Source organism: Phocoena phocoena, chromosome 14 (genome assembly GCF_963924675.1).
Source record: "Phocoena phocoena chromosome 14, mPhoPho1.1, whole genome shotgun sequence".
In the NCBI taxonomy this organism is placed as follows: Eukaryota; Metazoa; Chordata; class Mammalia; order Artiodactyla; family Phocoenidae; genus Phocoena; species Phocoena phocoena.
The window spans coordinates 29,967,837-29,990,247 of record NC_089232.1 but is presented as its reverse complement, the minus strand read 5'-3'; the positions used below and the strand labels follow the sequence as shown (position 1 = coordinate 29,990,247).

The following is a 22,411-nucleotide window of genomic DNA, read 5'->3' as shown; positions in this document are numbered from 1 at the left end:
CAGCTCAAGAAAGTGCTTTAGGCTAGTCTTTGCAATTTAAATAGAACTGGGAGTCTTCGCAACTGGTTTGTTATCTTTGCTATTGTTACTTTTGCCTTGATAAGTTTGTCCTTTGTGTTCTCTTAAGATCATTATTACTGAGATCTATTCAAGGACAAGCACTGTGGCCAGGATTAGATCACAAAATGGTTTAGGCCAAACTTTTGTCAAGGAGGCCATGCCTGGTTCTCTTTCTCTGGGGACCCCCTACCTCATCTGCTTACAGCATGGATTTAGGGGTTCTCTGCACCTACTGTCTGGCTTTTTTGACATTGCCCACTTCAGTTAACACACTGGTGACAGGGGCCTTCCCCTCGCTGGCTCTGGGATGGAGACTCTCCAGGAGGCCCAGTTTAGTGAGCTATGGTACAAGCCTGCTCTGTTCTGCAAAGGACTATAACGCAAACCAGTCCAAATTCTAGAAAATTCGATTCCTAGCATCATGAGGGGTGTTAGAGCCCTGGAATGAATATTAGCAAACATCTCTCCCTTTAGCCCTATTAAAAAACAAAATTCAACTAAGTAAACTTGAAGATCTAATTGGTTTTTTATTCATTCAGTTATGAATCTGGCAGCATCCCATCTAGCAACTAGAAAGGCACTCCAAGGGGTTGTGCAAAATGGAAGATTTTATAGGCAGAAGGAGGGTGGGGCAAGAAGGTATTAACAAAAGAATATGAAGGGTTATTTTAAAGTCAGGACATCAACTTTTTTGGGTGGGGAACAGACAGGCAAGGGTTTATCTTGCAGATTGCCTCATCCTCTTTTGGGTGGGGTGGGAGTGGGGTAGAGATGGCCCACAAGACAGATTACCTTTCTGGTGCTTGACCAGAACATTCTAGACTGGCCTATTAAGATTACATTTCTGGGAAAGGTTGAAACTGCGACTAGACCCGGTATTAAATCTAGGTTTGGTATTGACCTCGGCCTGCAGCGGCTTGAAGCAAGATTTTGGTTCCCTGGCCAGAGATTGAAGTCAGGCCGCGGCAGTGAGAGCGCTGAATCCTAGCCACTAGACCACCAGGGACAGTGGCCAGTGACAAGGCCCTGGTCCGTTGGCTTTGTAGAAATGAATTTCCACAAAGAGGCAGACAGTACTGAAATAAGCAAAGTGTTTATTAGGAGGAAAAAGAGTACATGTGAATAGACTCACAGGGGCAGGCTCAGAGACAGAGTCGCACCCTCGTGGTAGTTTGAATCACTTTTATGGGGCATTTCGTCCAGGTTTCCTCTGGCCAATCATCTTGCTTTGCCCGGCTCTGTGTCCGTATTTGGTTTAACTCAGGGTCCTCCTCTGTGTGTGTGCGCATCTCTTAGCCAAGTTGGATTCTAGTGAAGAGGCCTATACATAGGTTGACATCACCTACTATGGGGTGGTGCCCCTCCCTTTTTGACCCCTGAGGAGCCTTTCTGCACACGTGTAGTTGGGAAGGCCTCCTTGACCTAGAGAATGAGAAAAATGTGGTCTCTATTTCTCTTATCTGGGCAGGATTCAGCTCCTTTCTGCCCCTGCGATTACTGTTATCTTAAAGTGTCCACCGGAGGCAAAGTCCAGCTATTTACCCTGTTCCTGTTGTTGTTTCTATCTGGATGTGTAAACAGGAGGTTGGCTGAAAATGTCTAACCTGGAGCCCATCTATCTCCTGCCTCACACCTTTTGGCAATTGTGAATAATGCTGTTATGAACTTGGGTGTACAAATATTTCCTTGAGGGGCTTCCCTGGTAGCGCAGTGGTTGAGAGTCCGCCTGCCGATGCAGGGGACACGGGTTCGTGCCCCAGTCCGAGAAGATCCCACATGCTGTGGAGCAGCTGGGCCCGTGAGCCATGGCCACTGGGCCTGCGCGTCCGGAGTCTGTGCTCCGCAACACGAGAGGCCACAACAGTGAGAGGCCCGCGTATCGCAAAAAAAAAAAAAAAAAAAAAAAATTCTCCTTGAGTCCCTGATTTCAATTCTTTTGGATATTTACTCAGAAGTGGAATTGCCAAATCATATGATAATTCTATATTTATTTATTAAAAGCTTTGTAGTGTTTTTCTTTTTAATTTTATTTATTTTTGGCCGTGTTGGGTCTTTGTTGCTGCACGTGGGCTTTCTCTAGTTGTGGTGAGTGGGGGCTACTCTTCGTTGCGGTGCACAGGCTCTAGGCGCGGGCTTCAGTAGTTGCAGCATGTGGGCTCAGAAGTTGCGGCGTGTAGGCTCAGTAGCTGTGGCTCGTGGGCTTAGTTGCACCGCAGCATGTGGGATCTTCCCGGACCAGGGATCGAACCCATGTCCCCTGCATTGGCAGGCAGATTCTTAACCACTGTACCACCAGGGAAGTCCTGGTAATTATATTTAATTTTTTTGAGGAACCGCCGTGCTGTTTTCCATTCCAACCAATGGTGTGCAAGGGTTTCAATTTCTCAACATCCTCGTGAGCATTTGTTGTTTTCTGTTTTCTGATAGTAGTAATGGATGTGAAGTGGTACCTCATTGTAAGCAGCCAGTTTTAATAGCCCATTAGGTCAAGATGGAAGTTTTATTTCATCAGTAATAAAAACTCATATTCAAATCAGTTGTTATAGAGACCAGAAAAAGGAAGGTCCCAGATAATAGGTGTGCTATTTATCCATCGGAAAGACAAAAAATTAACAAGCAAATGATGACAGGACACCTGTGGATGGTCATTGTTTGTGTCCTGACAGTAACGTGCAGGAAGCACACCCAAGTCCGATGTAGGCACTGGGCAACAGTTCTGGTTGACACAGGCCACTCGCTGCCCTGGTTTCCTGCCGCTGCTGCAGGATGCAGTTTGCTCACTTTTTAGCTTAGGGACACAACCTTTTTCCTTGGCACTCTTTGAAGGGTACCTTCACTGAACATCGGGTGGTGACCTTCTCTTTCCTAAGAGCTCATCCATCTATGGGCCTCTTCCCCTCAGTCAGAGATGCGGCCTCAGGTGTGTGTGGGGTGATAGTCTCTTGGGAGTGGGGCATGCCTCCCCTGCCCCACTTTTCCTTTCTCCCTGTCCCTGAAGATAGGAAGGTCTGTGTGTTTTTCATTTATCATCCTTGCTGGCTGAGCTCTGGGAAACCAGTGCAGATGGTCTGTGTAGCTGTGGGTCAGGAGAGCTCCTGAGGCAGAGGAGAATGCAGAGGCAGTGGCGGCGAAACTGCCCCTGCTTTCAGGAGATGCTGCTCTGGTGCACTGTTCAGGTCTGATGGGCAAAACAACCCAGGCAGATGGGGTGGCAGGGCTGGGCCTCTGGGTGGGGGCGGGGCAGAAGGGGTCAAAGTTGACCTTGGAGGAAAGTGTCTCTTGTCCTTCTCGTGCAGGGAGAGGGGCCTGGTCTTCCAGGGATGGTGACGGGGTAGCTGGGGGCAGGGCTGCTGGGGGAGCCTTGAGGGGTCCTAGGCATTCTAGGCAGATCAGTTGGTCTGTGGGGCATCCGTGAGGTGGCGGTGGTGAAGGCCATGCTGGGGAAGAACTGGGCGCATTAGGCTGCTTTTCTACAGTCTACTTTTCTCTCCTCTCAGGTTCCTGGGGGAGGCCAATGTCCCACTCCGGGAGGTCCTTGCCACCCCCAGTCTGTCTGCCAGCTTCAATGCCCCGCTGCTGGACACCAAGAAGCAGCCCACAGGGGTAAGTGTCCACCGGCCTCTGCATCTGGCCGGTTTCTGTCTGAGGCTTTGCCCTCCTGACCCCAGTGGGGTGTCAGAGTCCAGCCCCCAGCAACCAGGCCCGGCCCGCCCTGGCTGGAGCTCGGTGTGCCCGGGAGGGGCTCAGGGGTGGAAGGGATGGGAGGGGAAGAGGAGGGACCTGGCCCCATCTGCAGGGCTCCAGTCAGCCTTGCCTCACAGCAGCCTGCCCCTGGGTCACCTCCCGGGCTTGGTTTTCACTGGAAACCCGATGTCTTCCCAAGCTTCTCGGCAGCCTTGGTTATGGCGCCTCCATCTGCCTTGTAGTCCTTCCTCACCATCCAAGCCCCTTCTCCAGATCCGGAATATCTGAGTCATCTGGGTCACAGATCACAAGGGAAGGGGAACAGACACCCCCCTCCCCTGCCCACCAGGACCTGTCAGACCCCCTTCCCTTCCTCCATAGTCCTTCCTGCTCCTCTGCCAGCCTTCCCAGTGCTCTCCCAGTCCTCCCAGACAATTCCCAGCCCTCATCTCTGGCCTCCCGTTATTTTTAGTGAGCTAAATATACCCTGCGGGGTTCTTTCTTCATGGTCAGTAGAATTCCTGACCTTCCCTCTGGGTCAGCCCCACCTCCCAGGATGCACTGCGGGGACTAACAGTCTGTAAGTACTTCCTCCCAGCGGGGCCCTGGGGAGTCTGTCAGACAGAGTGTGGCTACCTTGCCTGGTGGAGTGTGTGCATGTGTGTGTGTGTGAGGTTGGGGGCTCTTGGCTGGCTTGGTGAGTCAGGAAGTGGCCAGTCTGGGCAGAGCTCTGAATGGAACCACTGCCGGGAACTGGGAGCTGGAGAAAGAGAGTGAATGACTGAAGTCACACAGTGAATTGGCATCCAGCCTGGGACATGAATCAGGGGGCACATCTCCTAAGCTCTCAGTTGTGGAAGGGACTTGAATGGACCCCTGGTTCACTGCCCTTCTGATGCTGGAATTTTCTCCTAAGGTGCCTTAGGCCAGTGATGGCTGGGATGCTTCCTTGGTGGGGAAATGCCACTTCCCAGAGAATTCATCCCTTTCTCAGACAGTGCTCACTGGTAGAACATTCTGGTTCAGTGCAGGGTTCGCTGAGCCTGTCTCCATCACCTCTTGAGTTGCTTTTGTCCTCCCTTGGAGCCCTTCAGTCTGCTAATACTTCCTGTAGTCAGGAAGGGCTCCGGGACTGCTGAGCTACCCTTCTAGGGATCCTGAAGTGGGCCAGAGCTGGCTCCTCTGAGACGGAGAGCACGAATGCAGGAGTGGCAGGCATCGAGGCAGCTGGGGAAAGAGGTATTTTGAGTCAGGGGATCTGCTTGGTGCTTCTCCACGGCGTCTCAGGGACAGCACTGCCTACTTTGCTGAGGGTCGGGCCCCCAGTGCCTCCAACCGGGGTTTCTCGCTTCCTGGCTGGGCCACTCAGTCATCTCCTCGCTCTCACCCTCTCTGCATCTGCGACGCTGGTGTTTCCTGCCAGGCCTCCTGCACCTGCTCCCCTCCAACCTCAAAGGCCCACCCAGCCCCTGAGACACCTGACCATGGGGCCGAGCCTGGCTGTGACTCCCTGGATGCCGCACCTCTCCTCTCTCGCTCTGTGTTCCCACGCTCTGTCTGCACTTCCCGTGCACCCGCTGGGAGCTGGCTGCCTTCTCCTCCCTGGGCTGGGACCCCTGGCTGTCTGCAGAGCTTGCCACTCTGTCACACACCATGTCTCCAGGAAGGGGCTGTAAGAGCCACAAGGTGATGGGTGGCAGCTGAGCACAGGCTCCGGGAGCTGGGGTAAATTAGGTTCCTGGACCCACCTCCAAGGTGTGTGTGGAGGCTTCTCCACACCAACCAGCAATACTCCAGACACCAGCTGGGTGGCTGCGATTCAACTCAATCCTGACACTATCTACCTGGCCATAGCATCAGATCCTACAGGTTAAACGCTCAGTCCTGCCCCCCACCCCCCTTCAGATACCAGTCGCAAGCCCAGGCTGTTACCTGTGCTTCTGACCAACTGGCTATAAACCAGAGGTTCCCAGAACCTCCTCCACAGTTTCAATGAATTTGCTAGAGTGGCTCACAGAACTCAGAGAAACATTTTACTTACTAGATTACCAGTTTATTTTTAAAAATGTATTTATTTTATTATTTTTGGCTGCGTTGGGTCTTCGTTGCTGCACGTGGGCTTTCTCTAGTTGCGGCGAGCGGGGGCTACTCTTGGTTGCAGTGTGCGGGCTTCTCATTGCGGTGGCCTCTCCTGTTGCAGAGCACAGGCTCTAGGCACGCAGGCTTCAGTAGTTGTGGTTCACGGGCTGTAGAGCGCGGGCTCAGTAGTTGTGGCGCATGGGCTTAGCTGCTCTGCGGCATGTGGGATCCTCCCGGACCAGGGCTCGAACCCGTGTCCCCTGCATTGGCAGACGGATCTTAAGCACTGTGCCACTGTACCAGTTTATTACAAAAGGGTGTAACTCAGGAATAGCCAGACAGAAGAGACACACAGGCAAGGTATGGGGAAGAGGCACAGAGCTTCCATGCCCTCTCCGGGAGCACAGCTGTCTCCAGCTTCCACATGTTCTTCAGAACAGAAGCTCTCTGAAACACAGCCTTTTGGGTTTTTATGGAGGCTTCGTGACTTAAGCCTGATTGATTAAATCGTTGACCATCAGTGACTGATTCAACCTCCAGCCCCTCTTCCATCCCTGGAGGCTGGGGGTGGGACCGAAGTTACAGCCCTCTGTTCACACAGTTGGTCCTCCTGGCAGCCAGCCCCATCCTTAGGTGGGGTCCAAAGGTCACTCCATTAACATAACAAGAGACCACCTTTGTCACTCTTGGCACTTAAGAAATTCCAAGAGTTTTGGAAGCCATGAGCCAGGAAATGTGGACAGAGACGAAATATCTATGAAAAATATATTTTGCTCATCTCAGTGACCAAATATATATGTCTTACAAATCACAATATAGCATGGGACCTCCTTCCCCGCAGCCCAGGAGGTAGCTCTGGCCTGTGGAGAGGGTCCAGGACCGTCTTCTAGCCCCTGTGATAGTGCAGCCCCAGGCAGGTCCCAAGGCCCTCTGAACTGGGGCTCCCCACCCGGGGCCTGGGGCTGGTTGCACGGCAGTTGGGAGCATAGAGAGCTGGGGATTTGCTCAGAAGGGACAGAGAGCCCTGTCAGCGGCTGTGGATTCTCACTGGCCATTTACTGAGGCCGATTTCTGGGCTGAGTCCGATGGACAGAGCTTGCCAGGCATCCCCTGTTGGTTGTAGCTCGGATGACCTCAGAGGGCCAAAGGAACCTGCTGATGGTGTGAGGGGAGTGAAGTCAGGGCTTGTGGGATCCTTAGAAAACCCCAGAGGGACTGAGAGGAGAGGAGGGGCCTGCTGCACGCTGGCCCGTGGGCTCCACCTGCCTGTCCCTCGGTATTCTCACCCAAGTCCCTTCAGATGTGGCGTGCTGGGCTGTGTGCCATGAGAAGATGCCAAAATTATCTAGGTGCCTCTAGCCTGAAGGGGAAAACACTACCCCCGTCCTGGGGGAGTCTCCAGGCCCACGAGGGTGCTGGACACATGGAGGAAAGAGGCAACATACTCACAAATGTAGTTTGAGAGCAGCTTGCTAATGAGGGTGTGGCTGATACACCACGAAAACCACGTCGGAATCTCCTCAGCCTTAAATGCCAGAGTTGGGTCAGGAAGGGAAACCCGCTGGGTGACAAAACACGTGAAACCCACTGGCGGGGTGGGTCGGGGAGGCAGGAGGGTCCTGTGTATTGGGAGCAGGCACCAAGGTGAGCAGACACAGTGCTCCGGTGAATCCCTGAGTTTCCTTCAGGTGGTCTGAAGATGCTGCCGACAACCCCTGTCTCAGCTCAGGGCCACATCTTACCCTCTGCCAGCTGCTGGGTGTCACCTGAGGGCAAGATAAATAAGACCCAGGCACATGAAGTGCGTTGGGGGCAATGTGGGTGGGCTGGTCCAGGGTTTGGTCCTGCTAAGCTCAGTGTTGGAGCGCGGTGGCCCAGGAAGGAGGTAGCAAGCAACGGGGCTGAGCATGGCAGGGTGGGCGAAGGACCTGGGAGCTTGGCCCTATAACCTGTAGGAGGATCTGATGGGGTTGTCCTCTGTCTCTGCCTGTCCCGGTGTCCTGGTTTCCTGGGCCCTCTTAGCCTGGGGGCCACACAGGACCTTGCAGAATTCTGTGATACTGTTGACAGAACGGCAACATGGGTGACTGAGGTTATCTGCTCTAGGGCAGCGTGCTTTGATGGACACATGACTGACTGGCAGTGGCCTTGTGATAGGATGTATGCGTGGTGGTGCTGGGGCTGAGGACCTGAGGGACAGGGCTGTCGGATGGAGCACCTTGATGTGGAGGGCCTTAAAGAGGGTCCTACTGAGGGCTGTGGGCCAAAGTCATGGTCTAGGACCACATGGAGCTCACATACATCCCACGGAAAGAAAATCTCAGCTCTGGTTATGTCTGGAGAAAGGGACACGCTATGAGATATGATGTCCCAGTAAGGATGGGAGTGGTCCTGACCCTGAGTGGGGCCCACAGACATGCCCGCTTTCCTTTAGATCTCAGTAGAGCTAGAGGCCTCCAGTATTAACCAGCTCTGGTCCTGAAGCAGTGGACCCTGGAGCCTGCCCCCTGCTGGTGAAATCTATTCTAGATCCTGGGTTTCAGATCCTCAGAAGCTGCCAGGGATGTTCCTGTTGTTTCTTGGTGGCCATGTAAAAGGTGGAGCTGGCTCTGTCTTGGAGGTCTGTTCACAGGCCTGGAGCCACTGGCATGTTGCCAAGCCTTCAGGAGGTTGGTGGTAGGGGGCTCTCAGTGTGGAGGGACCTGATGCTCAGGAAACTCCGGGGGTGGGGTGGGGTGGGGTGGGGGCAGGGGTTACCTGGGTGGTCTTGGGATTCAGGGGATGCTGTTTCTTCCTGAGCCTCCACGCTAATGGCACCCAAGCCACGGCATGGAGCAGTTACACTCCCAGGGCTCCACTTCTGCACAGAGCACAGAGATGATGTACTGGAAGCCCCAGGTGGTGAGGGACGGGGGCTGGACAAGGTGAGCACCAAGAAACAGGAAGTGGTGTTCTTCAAAGGAATCTGGTCCCAGGGTCAGAGGACCTCAGCCACCAAGTGTTACGGGGCTTTATTTGTCTCTGCTGGGTGAGATTCCTGTGGTTGCTAGGTTTCTCCACCAATCACGAATCCATTCCCTTTTCTAATGAGTAAGAATGGGCGGGGGGAGAGGTATTTTGTGACTCTGTAAATACTTTGCTCCATATCCAATTTTTACCCAGCAGATTTGACACCCATTGTTATTTCTTGGTTGGATATCGTTTTGATGGTTGCTAAATGGTGATCTCTTAAATCAATTATTAATTTTTTTTGCATTAATCATCTGGCATTCCACTGTAAGGAAAAGTGTCCTCCTGTTGTATTCATTCATTTATTTCTATATGGATTCACGTATTCCTATTTTATTCAATGGTTTAGTCTGTTCCCGTCATTATTTATTGTCATGTTCAAGTTGTACCAGATTTGGCCTGTGGGAACCCTTGAAAGCAGGCTTCTTTGTCCTTTTGACATTTTTTTTTTTTTTTATGATTTTCTGAGTACTTCCTTGTTTTCTGGCACAAAAATGTGTTCCAGGGTCATCTTCTACCTTCCCTGGCCTAACCCTGGAATTAGTTACTGCTCGGAAGAGCCCAAATTGCCTTTTGATGAAGTGAAGGAAAATACAGCTTCCCAGGCCCACCTCCGACCTGGAGTCTCAGGGAGATGGGCGTGGTTGTGAACGGGTCTGGGTATCTGGGGCCGCCTTCTCGAGAGGCTGTTGCCGGTGTTACTAGAGCTTAAGGTGCGGGGCGCGCTGGCTGCTCAAGTGGCGACACCTGGCGGTGGTTCAGGAACCTGCATTGCTGTTAGGACAATGCCTTGGATCTGGGACTTAAAGGGTCTCATTGACTTCCCGGGCCTCCTCCTAGGTCTCCTGGGATGGGGAGCTGGCTCCAGCCTCCTTCCTCGGTGTTCTACACACACACACACACACACACACACACACATATATACCTGCCCCGACCCTGCCCTCCCTTAGCCCGGCTGCCCACGCCCAGGCTCCAACCTGAAGGGTTCAAGCTGCAGAGCTGGGTACATTCAGGACCTTGAGCTCCTTCCATCTCAGGACCAGGACTCGCTCCAGGAGTTTCCGGACATCCCTAATATTACTCAGCAGAGATAGATGTCTAGTGAATTACGCTGAGTCGCTCAGAAGTCGCTCAGAAGTCATGAGTCGCTGCGTCATTAACAGTTATGTTTATAAAGCGTTTATCAAAATTTGGGGAAATGCTTACTATCTAATATTAAGTAAAAGACAAGCATTTGCTGTGCAGCAGAGCTGTACATTATTCATTTAAGAAGACTGGAGAGAATTTTATCAAAGTGTGAATAGTGGTGGAATTATGGCAATTTCTTTTTTTTTTACATTTTTCTTTAAGGCTTTTGTAATTTCCAAACTTTCTTACTTCGGAGTTTTTATTACTTTGATCGATTAAAAGGCTGCCCCAGGGGCTTCCCTGGTGGCGCAGTGGTTGAGAGTCCGCCTGCCGATGCAGGGGACACGGGTTCGTGCCCCGGTCTGGGAAGGTCCCACGTGCCGCGGAGCGGCTGGGCCCGTGAGCCATGGCCGCTGAGCCTGCGCGTCCGGAGCCTGTCCTCCGCAACGGGAGAGGCCACAACAGTGAGAGGTTCGTGTACCGCAAAAAAAAAAAAAAAAAAAAAAAAAAAAAAAAAAAAAAAGGCTGCCCCAGGACATCTGCTGGACCTGTTGTATCAGGGAAGGCTCGGCCAGGCCTCCATGGCCTGGGAGCAGTAAGAGTAGAGAGCGCCATGGCTGTACCTTTTCTTCAGGTCCTTTGAAGGGTGCCGGTCTCCTGGTAGGCTCGGGTGGGGTGGGAGCACAAGGCAGCCTTCCCCTGTCCATGTGAGTGGCGTGATGGGTCACTCTCCTCTCACTGGTCAAAGCTGGAGCATCTGGGGGTGAGATGGGGGACAGGGGTGCTTCTGGGAGGGAAGAGGGCTCAGAAAGTTGAGCAGCACCCTGAGACCCTCTCAGTGCTAGCTGGGGCCTGAGCAGAGCAAGGCCGAGCTGTCGGTAGAGAGACAAGGGAGGACCCTTGGCTGAGCGAGTGGCCAAGGGGGCTTTTTCCGGAAGATGGGCCTATGCTGAGAGTTGAAAAATCCTGCAGGTGAGGTTCGATCGCTGATTCATTTATAGAAGCTTACTAGGCATTCTATTAACTAATTTAATCCTCATTTGACCCTATGCAGAAAGTGCTCTTGCTATCACTACCCCATTTTACAGACAAGGAAACAGAGGCACAGAGAGTTTACAGATCTTGCCAAAGTCACACAGCTTCTGAGTGGTGGAATTGACTCCAGATTCAATGCTCTTAACCACCTGACTATGCTGATGGGGCCACAGACTCCATTTTTGGTAGAGGAACGAAAGGAACAGGAAGGATGCTGGAGGGCGGTGGTCAGAGGCCAACACACTAACCTGCTGCCCTCTCTCCCCCATCTCTTCCAGGCCTCGCTGGTCCTGCAGGTGTCCTACACGGCTCTCCCTGGAACCATGCCCACATTCCCACCTTCGACGCCTCTGGAACCCTCCCCGACTCTGCCTGACACGGATATGGTGGCTGGTGAGAAACCCACCCTCACCCTGGCAGGGCCCCGGGGGGAGAACCCTAGCAGTGGCACCCGAGTCTGAGAAGGGGGTGCCTTCCTTATATTGGGGGCTGCCCAGGCCTGGAGAAGGGAGGCCATGGGTGGGTGGGGAGTCTTGAGAGCTGACTTCTGTCTTGCAAAACCAAGGGGCAGGAGGAGGGCTCCCCTAGGTGCCGCTAGGATTAGTGTGAGGATCCCTTCCCAGCACCAACTGTTCAGGAAGGGGACTGTGCCAGGGCTGGGCACACTGCCCTCTGCAGCTCCAGAGGGGTGGGAGTTTTAGAGGTAGGCCTGTGCTGAGATGGGGTCCATCCTAGGTGATGCCTGAGGCCCCACCCACTCCCCAGAGCTGGATGCCTCCCTGCCCTGGCACTCCGTAGGCCTTTAGCAATGACACGTGACCAAAGAGCTGGATTTTCCCTGAAAGAGCCCTGGGCTGAAGTCAGGGGACCTGAGTTCCAGTCTTGCCTTTGACACCAAGTAGCTGTGTGACTTTGGGCCAGTCACTCCCTCTCTGGTCCTACAGTTTATTATTTGTGAAGTGAGGAGACTGAATTGTCTAAGTCTCAAGGTTGCCTCAGTTCTCTTTATTTACCTCTCCTGACCTTGTGAAGTGAGGACCCAGCCCAGGGTGGCTGGCTTGCCCAGTGCTGGGCCTGGGCGTGACAGTCCAGCCTGCTGGGGTGAATAGGAAGCCACATAGGTGGGCCAGGTGGGGTCTTGCCCGTGGGAAAGATTCTCTCATGGTGAAGGGAGCTAGAAGCAAACCCAGCATGACACCCGGCAGCCCGTCCCAGGTGTGCCCCGAGCCTGTCCTGCGGCCTGTGTAGGGCTCCTGGTGAGGCAGGCAGGGCAGGGCCCCTCTTGTTGGACTGGGCACTGTCTGAGCTTGGAGGTGGGGAGATCCTTCTGGACTGGGGTTGAGGGGGGAAGCAGGGGGTGCTCCTGGTGACCGAGGGTGGGGAGGCTGAGGGCCCTGAACGTTCTGGGGCCACTTTTGAGGTGAATCTGACAGAGTTGGGCTCCAGCCACGGGGGGAAGGCTCCTAGCGGTGGCCAGTTCCCAGTCCTTCCCGGAAGGTGGTGAGAGGGACAGTTGGACAGATATGGCGCCTGTTTCGGAGCTTTTGCCAGGTCAGGGCAGGCGGGGAGAGCAGGGTTGGGGCGGGGGGGCTAGCTTGGCTTCCCTCACCAGCTCCCTCCTCCCCTTCTGGGGCTGTGCCCTGCCCGTGTGCCAGGTGGGGGACAGAGCCGGGCTGAGACTTGGTCCCTGCTCAGTGACAGCACCGTGGACACAAGATACTCTGGAAAGAAGTGGCTGGCCCCCACGGGTGAGACGCGGGCCGGGCCGTCCCAATCCTACCACCTGTAACCGGCTCGCTTGCTGCCATCGTCAGCTCCCCAGAGTGGGACAAGGTGGCCAGAAGGGCTCATCCCGCAGGACGAGGTGGGGAGGGCTGGGGCCATTCTGTCTCCTCCTGTCGACTCACTGGACTGACCACCCTCAAGTGTCAGCTGTTGGAAGCTCCTCTTCTTCTCCCTCATCCATCCTGGCTGAGTGGTGGGGAAAGAGAGGGGAAGGGGATTTGGGTGCTGAGCTGTTGGGTCCTTCATCGGGGTCCCTGATGATGGAGGATCCTCCCAGGGGCCGGAGGAACCCAGCCTCATCAGGACCCTCTCCTCCAGACACAGGAGGAGAGGAGGATACTGAGGACCAGGGGCTCACGGGAGACGAGGCCGAGCCATTCCTGGACCAGAGCGGGGCTCCGGGCCCGGGGGCCCCCATCACCCCAAAGAAGCCACCTTCCCATCCTCCCCCCTACCACCCCGGGGCAAGAAGGAAGAGAAGCACGCCCGCACCCAGAAAGCCGCTGTCGGACAAATCGCAGGACTTCCAGGTGACTGCAGTCTCCTCTTTCAGCCCGCAGCAGCCGCTGAGGCCAGCGCAAAACTTGTCTGTCCAGCCATGGGGAAGGTCCTAAGGGCTCTCCTAGGTGGGAGTCTGGTTCCCCTGGGTCCTGGGCAAATGCTAGATAGGGAGGCCATGGCTTGGGACCTCTAGGAAAAGCCTCTGCCCAGCACATGGTTTTGCTCTTTAAAAAAAAAAAAAAAAGAAGAAGAAAAAGGGTCACTGCAGAGACAGCATCACTACAGTGTTATCTGTTTCCCCAACCAGAGTTGCCCTAGCCAGCCGGTGCTGTGCTGTTCAAAGTGTGGTCCGTGGACGAGCAGCATGGGTGTCACCTGGAAGCATGTTAGAAAGGCGGGATCTTGGGCCTATCCCAGACCCACTGAATCAGAATTTGCACTTGAACAAGATCCCCAAGTCTGAGAAGCTCTGCCTATCTTTTTTTCTCCCTCTATCCATTTCCCTTATTTATAGCCATGATTTTTCTGAAGGTCATGTGCAATTTGAGTTTGTTCAAGTTTTTCCACAGAATAGAACTATGAATATTAACCCTTTGACATTTTTTTATCCAAAAATCTATCCCATTTAATTTGCCTTTTTTCTTTTAAAATTTTTATGTTTATTTATTTATTTTTTGACTGCACCATGTGGCATGTGGGATCTTAGTTCCCCGACCAGGGGTCGAACCCATGTTCCTTGCAGTGGAAGTGCAGAGTCTTAACCACTGGACCCCCAGGGAAGTCCCTAATTTGCCTTTTAATTTGGGTCCTTTGCTTGTTCTTTCTCTTTTCTACAGAATTTTCCATTTTGATGTAATTGCATTTAGTGATATTTAACTATTCAGGACTACTATTAAAGTTAAAAACAGGAAACTTAAATATTTATCTAGTAAATGAAACAAATTGTAAAAATATGCTTCAGTTCTAAATTGTGGTAATTTCAGCAAAAGTTCTAGTTATAACCACTAGGTTTGCCTGGGAGACAAAATTCTAACTTATTTTTATTATTATTCACAAGACATGTTATTGTTTTTCTCCTTAGAAAATTAATACATTTTTTGGGGTAGAAAATTTGGAAAATACTGTACAGTGAAGAGAATAAAAATCACTCACCCCCTTCCCATTGCCATTGATAGTATATTCTGTAGTATCTTATTTTTAAAAGAGTCGATTAATAAAGAAATAACTGCTGATTAGAAATTAGAACCAGTAAACATCGTATTTTTTCATGAAAGTTTTAATACTTTAAAATGTATTATTTTTTAATATTTTGCTTAAATTTGGAAGCACAGATGTTCTGGAAACCTTCATTTACTGAAAGTTCAATCAAGAAAGCTCTTATTTCTCAGAATGTCAGACATTCTGTCTTGCACCTTATACTACATAAGAATAAAGTGGGGTTACATCACTATGTAACTTTGACCTCTGAGGGGATTGTCAGTGAGGAATATTCAAGCCACACAGAAACATCGGCTTCAAGGGGTCTGAGGTGGGGCCGCGCGTGACATGAACGGGGGTGGGATCCTCAGCCCAGCCCTGGGATTTACCGTTGGCAGCTTACTTGGGGGAGCCTGGCAGCTCTTATGTGGAACCATGGGATTTTATAGATGCAAGGGACCTTGGTGGGAAGATATTGTTCTTACAGTGTTCTTCCTAATGCCTTTCTAATACCCGTCCCAAGAGGCCAGCTGTGAGGGTGGTCCCTGAGATTCCTGACTCTCTCGGGCAGGGGGTGGGTGCCTGATGACTTCTCCCTTTTCTTGCTCACGCCCCCTCCTGGCTTTCAGATCAGGGTCCAGGTGATCGAGGGACGCCAGCTGCCGGGAGTGAACATCAAGCCTGTGGTCAAGGTCACCGCAGCTGGGCAGACCAAGCGGACGCGGATCCACAAGGGAAATAGCCCCCTCTTCAACGAGGTGGGAGACCCTGGGTCAGAGCTAGGACCTTGGTGGGAGCACACGGCAGATGCCTGGCAGTTCATTCAGTGTTTGCATACGGTGCTAGCGTTGGGTGGAGAGCTGTGTCAGTTCCTGAGTAGGTTATCTGAGGAACTGGAGAGAGGGTTCCTGCTCTTACTCCTGCCTTGGGTTCCCCCTGCTTCACATCCCCATCATCCCGTGGGGCCGGCCACCCACCCTGTCCCTGAGGTGACAACCTCCGTGAGGTCAAATCCCCAGAGCTCGGTGCTGGGCTGAGCCCACTGCCCACTTGTTGTGTGGACCAGACCTGGAGGCTGGGCGGTGGCTGTCCCCTCCTGCCTGGGCTCGGCGGGCCTTCATCTGTCCCCCTTTCACCCTGAATCAACAGACTCTTTTCTTCAATGTGTTTGACTCTCCCGCGGAGCTGTTCGACGAACCCATCTTTATCACGGTACGTGGCAGCCCCCGAAGGCCCTCTGTGGGCTCAGCGTGCATGTGTGAGTATGTGTGAGTGTGAGTGTGTGTGGGTGAGGCACCCACCCCCCACCCGAGCCTGGATGACGGGGAGCAGCTCACAGCCTCGCCCCCGTGCTCACAGGGTTGCCTTCTGAGCTTGGATGCAAGCGGCAGCCGAGTGCGGAGTCCCCGCTGTTCAGGGTCAGGTGCCTTAGGCCAGTGTCCTGAACTAATTCTTGCAGTGGATCCTCGATTTTCATCTTGTTTTGTTTGTCTATATGCCTGCTTCTGACAAGATTTTCTTTCTCTGGACCTCAGCTCTTTTTTTCCCCCTTTCCTCTGAAAGGCAGTATAGTTTAGCAGTTAAAAGTGTGGGCTCTGAAGCCGAAGTGTCTGGATTCTGGTCCTGCCTATACCGTGTAAGGGTTGTGTGATTCTGTACAGATGATCTCTCCGTGCCTCTATTTCTTCATCTGTAGAATGGGGATAATAATAGTACCTACTCATGGGGTTTCTGTGAGGGTTAAACATTGCTTGGAACAATCTCTGGGATAGAGCAAGTGCTATTGGAGTGTGGGCTGTTATTTTTTGGGAGGGAAGAGCCGTTCGGTTGGTTCCTGTCTGGGTCAACCTTTGCTAGTGAATGAGAGTTTGAATTTGTCTTTCCTTCCAGGTGGTGGACTCCTGTTCCCTCCGGACAGATGCTCTCATTGGGGAGTTCCGGGTAATGGTTTATTTTCTTTGAAAGCAATCAGTTCTTGTTTATCCATGTTAATGGAAGCTCTGTGGATGATGGGCAGGGTTGGTGCTCCAGAGATCCTGTCTGTCTTGGTCTGTGTTGGGGAAAATGTAATGAAAAAAACAAAACAAGATCTTCTCCTAACCCAGAAATCCTCTCCATAAAGGTAGTAGAGAAAGAAAGCACTTTTGTTATTGAATAAGCATTAAACCAGAATATGATGCTATCACGGGCCATCCGCTAAGAGACTGCAAAGACAGAAAGTAATCTTTTTTTTTTTTGCGGTATGCGGGCCTCTCACTGTTGTGGCCTCTCCCGTTGCGGAGCACAGGCTCCGGACGCCCAGGCTCAGCGGCCATGGCTCATGGGCCCGGCTGCTCCGCGGCATGTGGGATCTTCCCAGACCGGGGCACGAACCCGTGTCCCCTGCATCGGCAGGTGGACTCTTAACCACTGCGCCACCAGGGAAGCCGCAGAAAGTAATCTTGTATAGAGCCAAGCAGACACAACCCTTTCCATATATGTTCTCAAGATAAACAATAACTAAACAATAACTAGTGCTCGAGTTAGTGGCCTGGATAGTACCCTCAGTCACACATAGTTCATCCTAAATTTACCTAGTTATTGGGGTGACCATCTGTGTTTGCTAATTGACTTTATCCACAAGAAAAGACAGAAAGCAAGCTCACATTTTTATGATGGGGGGGTAGATTTACAATTTGGTTAAGGTAGGCCCTTCCCTTTCCCAGAGATGGGAGAGCCTGGAGAAAGGCACTCCTGGATCATAAAGCTGACGAAAGGCTTATTTGGTTTCTAAAAAGGTAACATTTCAAAGAGTTAGAGAAAGTACTTACATTAAGTTTTCTAATGAAAATGTTCTGACAAAAAGAGAGGAGAGGGAAATCTCTCCCCTTGTTTCCAAGAGGGAGGATTCAGCTTCTTTTTTAAATTCGCATTTGTCCTTACATCTTGGAAAGGCAGCGTGGGACCTGAGTTTAGGCAGCCCTCCTCCTAATTCTGACAATCTCGGGCCAGCGTGACGCCAGCGCTCTGTGCCCTGGGCTCACCTGGGTTGGGAGTGGGGTCCAGATGTGGAGTCCATGGGGATGGGGTGGAGTGGGGTGGGGCACAGTGGAGGGAGCGGGGGAGCCTGCCCCCTCATTTGTCCCAGACGTGCAGAAGTGAACAGTCCACTGCAGAGGACCTTGAACCAACAGCATAGGACGGTTTTAACAGATTACATAGTGTAAAGGCAACTAGTAATGGAGGCCTTCACGCATGCTGTTTTAATGTCATTTTATTGATTTTCTCATTTTGAACCCATAAGCATTTATCAAATGGAAAGAAAAGGCATAGACTTATTTGACCCTCCTCTTGCTATCCAAATAAAATGCGGCCCCTTCTCCAAGAAGTAGTCACAAGGTAGAAAACGGAGTCTTTTTCTGGAGAAGCAGTTTCTTTAAAAGAATGGGCTTGTGCTGGAGTCATTCCGTAACACTTACGTTACAGGATCTTATGTTTTGAGTCTCTAATCTTGTTATAAGAACCCAAGGGTTAGGTTAAAAAAGTATTCTTTTTTCTAATTATAAAAGTAATCCATGATTTAAAAAAACTTTGTAGGTTTTTTTTTTTTTTTTTTTTTTTTTTTTTTTTTTTTGCGGTGCGCGGGTCTCTCACTGTTGTGGCCTCTCCCGTTGCGGAGCACAGGCTCCGGACGCGCAGGCTCAGCGGCCATGGCTCACGGGCCCAGCCGCTCCGCGGCAAGTGGGATCTTCCCAGACCGGGGCACGAACCCGTGTCCTCTGCATTGGCAGGCGGACTCTCAACCACTGCGCCACCAGGGAAGCCCATAAACTTTGTAGTTTTTGAGAGCAATTTTAGGTTCGTAGCAAGACTGAGTGGAAAGTACAGTTCCCACATACCCCCTCCCCTAACACATGCATAACCTCTCCTACCATCAACATCTGACTAATCTGTGATTTTTTAAATGGAAAATTATAAGATATAGGAAAGAATAAAAATAAAATAAAAATCACCCAAATCTACCACCCAGAGGTAGTACAGTTGCCGTTCGGTGTGTTTCCTTTGCTCTGTCTTTTCTATGCGTAGATATACTTTACCAAACTTCGATCAAAATGTATTCCACTTTCTTTCCATGTGATGTCAGAAGATGAACATTTCCCCATGTCTCCAAATGTTCTTCAGAACATGATTTTTAATGGGTTGGTATCATGCATCATACTTTATTTAACACTCTGGGGACAAGAGTGTGACGTGTGCCTCCTTCTGTTTGATTTCAGATGGACGTGGGCAGCATCTACCGAGAGCCCCGTGAGTCACCCTCTCCTCCCCTTGGGCAGGTCCTTGCATTTGGGTTCTGGAGGCTGCATGGGGGCATCCATTTGGGATACTCATCTTTCCTTCTAGGAGATTTTAGAATTTAGAGGTGGGGTTTGATCTTGGAGGTGAGGCTGCAGGAATGAAGAGACGACAGGCTTTCATCTTCTGGGTAAAACAGGCCCCCAGGAAGATTGAACCCTCACGTGGGTCTCAGCTGGCCCAGCTGGAGGGCTAAATCTGGAAGACCCAAGCAAGGGTTGCTGGGGACTGGGGTGCCTCCAGACAGGACGGGTCATTTGGATGCCAAGTCTAGGATTTCTCTACACCCTGGTCTCTGCTGTGGTCTGGTCACTTCCTGAAGGGGAGGAAAATGGCTGGGGGTCTGGCTTTGGCAGCCTCTGATAGGGGTTTCTGTTAACATTTCTGACTTGGACCCAAATGAACACTCAAGGTACATTTTATTCTAGAATTTGAGTCCTTCCCCCATGTCTGGGTAGATGAGTCCTTCATCTCATCCAATGGAGTCCACCCGGGGCTCCCAGAGGTGGTTGCAGACTTGTGTCTTTCCAATTCTGGGATCACCAAGGGTGTTGTCTCTCTTAGGACATGCTTATCTCAGGAAATGGCTGCTGCTTTCGGACCTGGATGATTTCTCTGCTGGAGCCAGAGGCTACCTGAAAGTGAGCCTTTGTGTGCTGGGGCCTGGAGACGAAGCCCCGGTGAGTACATTTCCTCGTCCCCCTCACAGCACCTCCGCCTGGCCTTGGAGGCACCAAATGAAGAAACAAAAAAACAACTTTATTTTTTCTGATTTAAAAGAATACATGGCAATTATGAGAAATGTAGAACATGTGGAAAAGCATAAATAAAAATTGAATCACTCATAATTCTACCCATCAGAGAGAACCGTCATTAATACCTTCTTGCATATTCTCCCAGAAGGGTATACATGTATATTTTTCTCTCTTTTTTTGGTGTAAAAGTGAGATCACTCACTCTGTAATGTATTGTAGTCTGAATTTTATCACCTAAGAATATATCATTGTTATCTTTATGGTCAGTAAGTAAAGTTATAAGTTGGAGGTGGTAAGAATGAGAAAGGCTTTCAGAGTTGGGGAAGTATCAGCATCTCTGTATGTCTGGGGAGAGGAGAGAAGGTTTGGAACAGTTGTTGAGGAACAAGGGGTTAATTAGATACAGACAGAAGGATTTCTTTTTTTATTTAAAAAAATTTTTAAAAATTTGTTTATTTATTTATTCATTTATATTTGTAACTGTAAGTTTGTTTTCTGTGTGTGAGTCTATTTCTGTTTTGTAAATGAGTTCATTTGTATCATTTTCTTTTATATTCCACATATAAGCAGTATCATATGACATTCATCTTCTTTGGTCTGACTTACTTCACTTAGTGTGATAATCTCTGGGTGCATCCATGTTGCTGCAAATGGCATTATTTCATTCTTTTTTGATGGTTGAGTAATATTCCATTGTGTGTGTGTGTGTGTGTGTGTGTGTGTGTGTGTGTGTGTGTGTGTATGCATGCACACACACAACAAGACAGAAGGATTTCTGAGCAGACACAAGGGCAGACACTCTGGGCTGGAGGCTTTATGGGAGAGTGACCTCATAATACTCTGGCCTGGAAGCAGGAGAGGGGTAAGATGGAGGTGCTATCAGGTGTGGACAAGGCAGGTGTGGTGGAGGCACAGGACTGAGGTAGCTGATGAGCCTGGCAGGGCGGATGCAAGAGGACTGGGGATAGAGCTGATGAGGAGGAAAAAGAAGAGGGAAGGGTTAGGGAACGCACATTTATTGAGTGCCTGCTGTGTGCCAAGCTCTGTGTTGGGTGCCTCACTTGGTGTGAGGGGGGTTGGAGAAGGTGGATAGGTTGAAGTCTGTCTTTAGAGAAGGGTCTCAAGGTCAAGGTCTTCCTAGAGGATTGGTTCTCAGGGGCTGGAGGTTTGAGGTATGGCCATCCCTCTAGCAGCTGCAGGGGAGGGGGATTAAGATGCTGCTGGTTGGGGCTTCCCTGGTGGCGCAGTGGTTGAGGGTCCGCCTGCCGATGCAGGGGACACGGGTTCGAGCCCCGGTCCGGGAAGATCCCACATGCCACGGAGCGGCTGGGCCCGTGAGCCACGGCTGCTGAGCCTGCGCATCCGGAGCCTGTGCTCCGCAACGGGAGAGACCACAACAGTGAGAGGCCCGTGTACCGCAAAAAAAAAAAAAAAAAAAAAAAAGATGCTGCTGGTGGAGGACAAGGGACTGTGTTGGTGAATGACTTGTCCACGTGGATATTGATTATCTCATGGGAGAATCGGAAATCAAACACGCAAATGTTGAGTGAGATACTGAGATCATCAAGGCACGGTGAGCCAGGAGGAGTGGGAGAGGCAGGAGTGGGGAAGGCGAGTCTCCAGGAGGGCTGGGGAGGTGGAATCCCCAGGGAAAGCCGCGTGTGATCATGGAGGCGGAGGGCAAGTTCCACGAGGCTCTTAAGGACGAGAGCTCTGGCTGCTGACGAGAGCTCAAGAAGCCGCTGTGCAAAGGGTTAGGGGAAGGAGAACCCCGGGTGCTGTGCAGAGGCCAGTGGAGCTCGGGTGGACCAGCCCCACCCAAGGGCACCTCCCCTGATCTCTCATCCTGTGTCCCTCTGTAGCCCAGGCAGACATTGTGCTTTCCTGCTCCTTTTCCTTCTACGTGGACTCTCTGAATCTATTACCCTTTCCTAAGACACTCTTTCCTCTTCTTCCCATTGATCAGACCCTTGTTTTTCCCAGATGGAACCACTTTTCTTGAGACCAACTCAGAGGGAAGCCCCTGTTCTCTGCTTCAGCTCTTTGTGGCTTTCAGGATGGGAGGAGCGGCCATCTTTTGGTTTCCCGCAGTAGCTTCTCAACTTCAGCATTGCCTTCTTCTTTTTTTTAAAATTAATTTTATTGGAGTATAGTTGATTTACAATGTTGTGTTAGTTCCTGCTGTACAGCAAAGTGAATCACTTATAAATATACATATATCTACTCTTTTTGAGATTCTGTTCCCACATAGGTCATTACAGAGTATTGAGTAGAGTTCCCTGTGCTATACAGTGGGTTCTTATTAGTTATCTATGTTATATATAGCAGTGTGTATATGTCAAACCCAATCTCCCAATTTATACACCCCCCCCTTGGTAACCTAAATTTGTTTTCTACAACTGTGACTCTATTTCTGTTTCGTAAATAAGTTCATTTGTACCATTTTTTAAGATTTCACATATAAGCGATATCATATATTTGTCCTTCTCTGTCTGACTTACTTCACTCAGTATAACAATCTCTAAGTCCATCCATGTTGCTGCAGATGGCATTATTTCGTTCTTTTTTATGGCTGAGTAATATTCCATTGTATATATGTACCGCATCTTCTTTATCCATTCCTCTGTTGATGGACATTTAGGTTGCTTCCACGTCCTGGCTATTGTAAATAGTGCTGCCATGGACATTGGGGTGCATGTATCCTTTCGAATTATGGATTTCTCTGGATATATGCCCAGGAGTGGGACTGCTGGATCATATGGTAGCTCTATTTGTAGTTTTTTAAGAAACCTCCATACTGTTCTCCATAGTGGCTGCACCAATGTACATTCCCACCAGCAGTA

At 50.8% G+C, this 22,411-nt stretch overlaps 1 protein-coding gene across 15 annotated transcripts in view; it reads left to right on the top strand.

The window, feature by feature from the left end:
* Positions 1-22,411, top strand: part of DYSF (dysferlin) — a 223,250-nt gene that overhangs the window by 42,389 nt on the left and 158,450 nt on the right. For 9 of the 15 annotated variants that reach the window (XM_065891605.1, XM_065891615.1, XM_065891611.1 and 6 more), the window contains exons 4-11: positions 3,558-3,663; positions 11,274-11,388; positions 13,099-13,310; positions 15,108-15,236; positions 15,628-15,690; positions 16,369-16,419; positions 18,735-18,765; positions 19,378-19,493. In XM_065891605.1, coding sequence (XP_065747677.1) covers positions 3,558-3,663; positions 11,274-11,388; positions 13,099-13,310; positions 15,108-15,236; positions 15,628-15,690; positions 16,369-16,419; positions 18,735-18,765; positions 19,378-19,493 — 823 coding nt within the window. Of the gene's footprint in view, positions 1-3,557; positions 3,664-11,273; positions 11,389-12,650; positions 12,744-13,098; positions 13,311-15,107; positions 15,237-15,627; positions 15,691-16,368; positions 16,420-18,734; positions 18,766-19,377; positions 19,494-22,411 lie in introns of all 15 variants that reach the window. The other 6 variants (XM_065891609.1, XM_065891602.1, XM_065891604.1 and 3 more) reach the window with 1 other exon arrangement.